The sequence below is a fragment of the Paramisgurnus dabryanus genome, chromosome 15, assembly GCF_030506205.2.
Source record: "Paramisgurnus dabryanus chromosome 15, PD_genome_1.1, whole genome shotgun sequence".
In the NCBI taxonomy this organism is placed as follows: domain Eukaryota; kingdom Metazoa; phylum Chordata; class Actinopteri; order Cypriniformes; family Cobitidae; genus Paramisgurnus; species Paramisgurnus dabryanus.
Window position 1 is genome coordinate 639,670 of NC_133351.1, and position 6,000 is coordinate 645,669.

Sequence of the window (6,000 nt, forward strand, 5' to 3'; positions counted from 1 at the left end):
CCAGTGACATCATTCCCCAGGAAGTGACATCATGCTGGGTGTCTTTCCCACAAGGCATTGCCTTCCAAGCATCAGACCAATATTGACACCTGTTTACTTTCCTCTGCTTAACGTTATATTACATGTATAATACATAAAGTTAAGTAGCACATTCCTGAACGTATGACCCTAAATCAAGAGGTTAATCATTTTAAAATAATGATAGGATAGGATGTACGCACAGGCTGTTAATAATGTCTGAATGAATCCATTCAGATAAAGCTCATTTGTTTTCTTACTTTATCAGACTGATGTTTTCTCATGAGAGTAAAGCTGTGATTGTGATGATGAAAGTGTGTCACATTGATAAGAGAGAGAATAATACAGCTGATGAATTACAATCAAATCATCACAGCACTCATTCTACTTCAGTAAATAAAACATTTTATAATCCTTCAATGACATCACATTAAACAGACTCATAAATCTCAGTACTGTTATATAGAGTTGACTTTTCTCATTATACAGTGTCATCACATGTTTGCTAAAAATACCCCTGATCCTTTAACACCTGCGATCCAAAAATGATCTGTTATGTTGTAAATGTGTGCCGTCTGTAGATGTGTGAGTCTCAGTTTAAGCTTTATTTCAGGAGCTACACACACATCATCATCATCTTCATCACCATCATCATATCTCCTGTCTTTATCATATCAGGTGTATATCTGTGTGTTATGTGTGTGTATGATGTCGGTGTGATTAACTGTGTGTCTGCAGGGCTCCGTTTGCAGTCGGACAGACGCGTGCGTGTGTTTCAGACAGACTGACTCAGGCATCTCCTGGATCGCCGGGTTCCTCTAGTCCCGTTCTGATGGCATCTGGGTCACGATCCAGCACTCCGCTCAACAGTCCGTCTTCTCCTCAGCTGCAGCCGGCAGCCGTGCATCTGAAGAACTGTCTGCGCATGTCCAGTCAACAAACTGTCAATCAAACGCGCTCTGCCATGCAGTTAGGTGAGAGAGAAACTAACTCATCTGTACTGGGTTTGAATATTTAACATAACTGATCCATCACTTATCAGATGATTGATGACAGCTGAACCAAAGGTGGGTCAAGCGTCTGTTTAACATTCCTGTCACACATCGCTTCTCATTTATCTTCAGTTATGATATCTTACACACACACAGAGAGAAAGAGAGAGAGACACAGACATGCACACATAAACACAAACACACACACACACACACACGCACACACACACACACACACGCACGCACGCACACACACACACACACACACGCACGCACGCACACACACACACACACACACACACACACACACAGGCACACACACACACACACACACACACACACATGCATACTGCATTGCAGATGACAGGAATCATGGTCGCCTCTGTGTGTGTGTGTGTGTGTGTGTGTGTGTGTGTGTGTGTGTGTGTGCGTGCGTGCGTGCGTGCGTGCGTGCGTGTGTGTGTGTGTGTGAGGCATTAGTGTGTGTTAGTGGATCTTGTTCAAGTGTTTAACACTCAGATAAGATGTCTGTTGTAATAAATGTCTCTCCTCCCTGCGCTGGCAGTAATTGCTGGGTTGCATTGTCTGCAGTTTTTGATCCGAGAGAGATGAGTGTGATTCTGAACATAAATGAAGATGTGTTTGAGCTGCAGATGAGGTCACACATGATGATCTGAGGATCAGGTCTGAGATCAGACACATTAATGCTGTGTGTTTTCATCAGTTCACAGTCCAGAACGAGGCACGTCAGCCGTCGGCCCCCTCAGACCTCAGATCAGTCCGTCACGCTCCCCCTGCTCCGGTCGACCGCTCTCAATGGTGGCGGCTCCTCAGACGCACGCTTCGCTTCAGTCCGGTCCTCTGTCTCCAGCATCCGCACGCCCTCTCGTACCTCTGACCTCCGCTGCGATCGCCGTTACGCCCCCTAACGTCAGCGCGGCTCATCTGAACGGAGGAGACTCGTCTGTCTGCCCGCCGTCGTCCTCGTCTCCAGCACACGCACAGGGCGCCGTCGCCGGCTTCCCCAAACTTGAGGAGAAGAAGGTGAGCGAGTGAATGTGTTTCTGTAAGGATACTGCACTGATTCTCATTGAGATCATCTGTTTGACACACAAAAGTTTAAACTCATCTCATGAATCTGTCTGATGCTATGATCTTCACATTCTCATTTTGGTCTTTTTTGCCCATTGAGTCAGTACTTAAAGCAACACCAAAGAGTTTTTTTTACCTTAAAATAACGTTTCTAAAAAAGTTTCAGTGGTTCATCCACTCAAAACAGGGTGAATGGCACTTTCACATTCGCTTTGCAGCCCTCTAGCGGCCAGAACCGCACTAAAGAAGTTTCCAACCGTCGGGTCGTGGTCCTGTAGTTCGAGTGAAAACTACAAAAACGTCCTTTACGGCAGACCTACAATCCAATCAGAGCCAGCTATGCTGCAGTATTTACAACAGTGGTAATGAACAATTACGCGTCTAACCTGTAGGGGGAGCAAAGAGCAATAAGTCTTTAGTGTTGCTTTAACTTATGTTTATGTGACAACGAAGCCTAAAGATGTTACTGTAGTGATGATTTAAGGAAAAAGACTCTGATTTTCTGTTAATAATGTCGTGTGATCACAGACTTTTTCTATTCATGTGCTGGGCAACTTTAGCTTTTAGAAAATGCCTGTATAATATTTTTATTAGTAATGATTTTAAGATGTTTTCAGGGTTGATTTTAGCTGATTTGATTTTTTTTGATTACAGAAAGAGAAGAAGAGTAGTGGTCTGCTTAAACTTCTTTCTGGAGCTGCAGCAAAAAAGAAGTCTCGTTCACCGCCGTCCGTGTCTCCGACCCATGAGCCGCGTGTCGTGGACTCGTCCTCCTCCTCCTCTTCTTCATCCGTTCAGGGTGCTATGGCTCCAGAGCTTCGGTCTCTCGGTGGTCACGGTCGAGCCGGCTCGTGTCCTATTGAGAGTGAAATGCACGGCGCTATGGGTATTGAACCTCTTCACAGAAAGTCCGGTTCATTGGATCTGAACTTCTCTGTGTCTCCACCAGCACGTCAACCCTGTTCATCCTCACCGCTGGCCATCAGACCTGAACCTAAACCTTTATCCAGAGAGAGGTGAGCCAGCACATGATATTAATGAAGATCTTTTGAGTTTTGATGATTGATGAGTGTAAATCTAAGATCAAACACAGATGGGTTAAAGTCTCATGACTGATCATGTGAGCTTTAGTTTATTAGTGCTTTAGTTCATAAACAAAACTGTTATACATCAGACATTATACTCGTCATAAATAAACATTATACACATATAATATAATCAAATTAAAAGTTAAAATGAGTATTATAATGTAAAGATGTTAAACATCACACATCTGTCTTTGTCTTCAGTGAGTGATCGCCATCTGCTGGTGTGTGAATATGATGACTTTATATTAATTTAATCTTGACTCTACATCTCAAGATCCCTAATACATGTTTGTCATCAAATAAATCAACACAATGAAGGCTTAGATTTGATCATTAATATACATCAATTGAAGATTACATTGAGATATTACAGCTAAACATCTCTCCACGACATTTCTGACTTTACATCAAAGACTTTTAGATGAATTTCTGTGGTGATTTCCAGCAGTCAGATAAAAACTTGGCTGATTTCTCACTGAAAGAAATGACTTTCTTACTTAGTATTTTTGTCTTGTGTTCAGTACAAATATATACAAATTCTTAAATCAAAAAGCTTTTTCTTGATGAGCAAAATGACCTGAGAAAATAATTCCAGTTTTTCAACAAACAAAAAAAAAATCATATTTAAGGGAATTTGTGCTTAAAAATCTGCCAGTGGGGTAAGAAAAGCTTTTTTCTTAAACACTTAACTCATGACAATGTAAGAAATATTTTCTTACCCATTTGTTGATTTCTTTGCTTGTTCACTTAAATTGAATATATAAAATGTATATTTTGCTCACCAAGAAAATACATCTTGATTTATGAATTGTTAGATGTGTGTACTGAAAACAAGACAAAAATACACTAAGTAAGAAAGTCCTTTTTTGCAGTGCTCTCTCTGTTTCCTTGTTATTCTTCATCTGCTGTCATCCGTCAGGTATCGTGTGGTCGTCCCGTATCCACCGCAGAGCGAAGCGGAGATCGAACTGAAAGAGGGCGACGTCGTCTACGTCCATAAGAAACGTGAAGATGGCTGGTATAAGGGAACGCTTCAGCGGACGGGTCGAACCGGGCTTTTTCCTGGGAGTTTTGTAGAGATCTTCTAATAAACGTCATCAAACGGCTGTGTCGAGAGACTCTGGGGAGTGACTGACATGTGAATTATTTCATCATCCTTTCACATCGTGTGAAATATCGTCAGACGGGTTTATTGTTTATTTAACATCTGCTGTCTGAGTCTTCAGACGAACAGAAATAAACCCAAACATCTTTACTGCCATTCATCACAGATCGATCACACACGCACACGACACTTTCCATGGATACGGTTTACTGTGCTGTTTCTTTAAGAAGCACAAATCTACAGAACTGTAATTATATAAACAACAGCACATGGTTAACATGTTAGAAACACAACAAACCTCGATAGGACAAATCAATAAACTCTTTATACATATTTATAAACAATAAACATTTTATATACAAACCACAGTGCAAAAACTCATCTAACCGTTTAACCAAAGTAAGAAAAGCATTTAAATAATGAAAAATGTTTTTTTACATTTCTAAAAAAATCTTTAAGTTTAAGAAGTTTATAAAAAACTACAACATCTGGTCTAAACTAGTCTATCAACTTAATCTACAGATTACATTTAGGGCCAAATTTACTAAATGGGACAAAGTAGCGTAAAGAGCACAATTTGAAAAAAGAGCCGATGGCGGTTTTATATATCTGCAGGTCATTTACTAAAAAGGCACAAATTAAATAACACAGACACAACAGCTGATTTCCATAATGACCAACAATCTACTAAAAGCAGCACAAATGAGTTCAGGATCACAAATAGAGCTGATGAGGTGCTGGTGATCTACTAACACCTGATGAGATTGAGCTCAGCACCGCAGACATCACAGCTAATGAAGCCATAGGACACTGAGAGAACCAGAGGACAAAAAGATGAAGACTTTTAAAACACCTGCTATTGTGTGACTTCTCCTAGTGACTCCTCTTTTATTTACTTCAGCAAATAATAAATAACTGTTATGTGTTAAAAAAATGATCTGCCTTGTACCACACGCTCTCTGATCTTTGATGTCACACTTTTTAGCAACAATTGTAGCCATTTAAATCGCAAAATGATTTAAGACGCTTTTTTCTGCGTTAAATAATGGTGCAAATATCAGTAATATCACATGCACAAACATTACTAAATTGTGTTGCGATTTAAATAATCTCTTTATATACATTTTGCGTCTGAAAGAGAAACTGCATATGCAATAAGATCAGTCCCAAAAATAACTCGATCACACCTTTTCAGCGCTAATGATCACTGCGCGTCTTTAATCAATCCTGACAGTCATTGTTTAACACCAAAATGATGTTAGTAAATCTGGCCCTTGTTAACTTAGAAAATAGAAAGGCACAATTTGTGGATTTAAACTTTTAAGATCATTTTGATACCGATTGTAAAAAATCTTTACTGAAAAACCCAAAGATTTCAGATGCTGTTTGTCCCTATTCATGGAAAGTGTGACATTGTTGTGGTTTAACCAAATCCTGATTCACACAAACAGATACAGACAGAAAGCACACACATCAGATGAATCAGACACATCAGACTCGTCCAGCACACTCGACAGCATTCACCTCCAAGCGGATGAGATGAGGCTCAATGGTGCCTTTGATCCGGAGAAACTGCCAAGCACAGCAAACTGTGTGTGTGTGTGTGTGTGTGTGTGCGTGCGTGCGTGCGTGCGTGCGTGCGTGCGTGCGTGCGTGCGCATGTGTGTGTTTGTGTGTGTGTGTGTGTGTGTGTGTGTGTGTGTGT

General features: G+C 40.7%; 1 protein-coding gene across 2 annotated transcripts in view; it reads left to right on the forward strand.

The window, feature by feature from the left end:
* LOC135733634 (E3 ubiquitin-protein ligase SH3RF3-like) overlaps positions 1-5,941 on the forward strand; it is a 45,560-nt gene extending 39,619 nt beyond the window's left edge. For both annotated transcript variants that reach the window (XM_065252413.1, XM_065252414.1), the window contains 4 exons: positions 757-992; positions 1,735-2,054; positions 2,757-3,118; positions 4,110-5,941. In XM_065252413.1, coding sequence (XP_065108485.1) covers positions 757-992; positions 1,735-2,054; positions 2,757-3,118; positions 4,110-4,278 — 1,087 coding nt within the window. In that variant the 3' untranslated portion in view covers positions 4,279-5,941. The remainder of the gene's footprint in view (positions 1-756; positions 993-1,734; positions 2,055-2,756; positions 3,119-4,109) is intronic.
* The last annotated feature ends 59 nt before the right edge of the window (positions 5,942-6,000 follow it).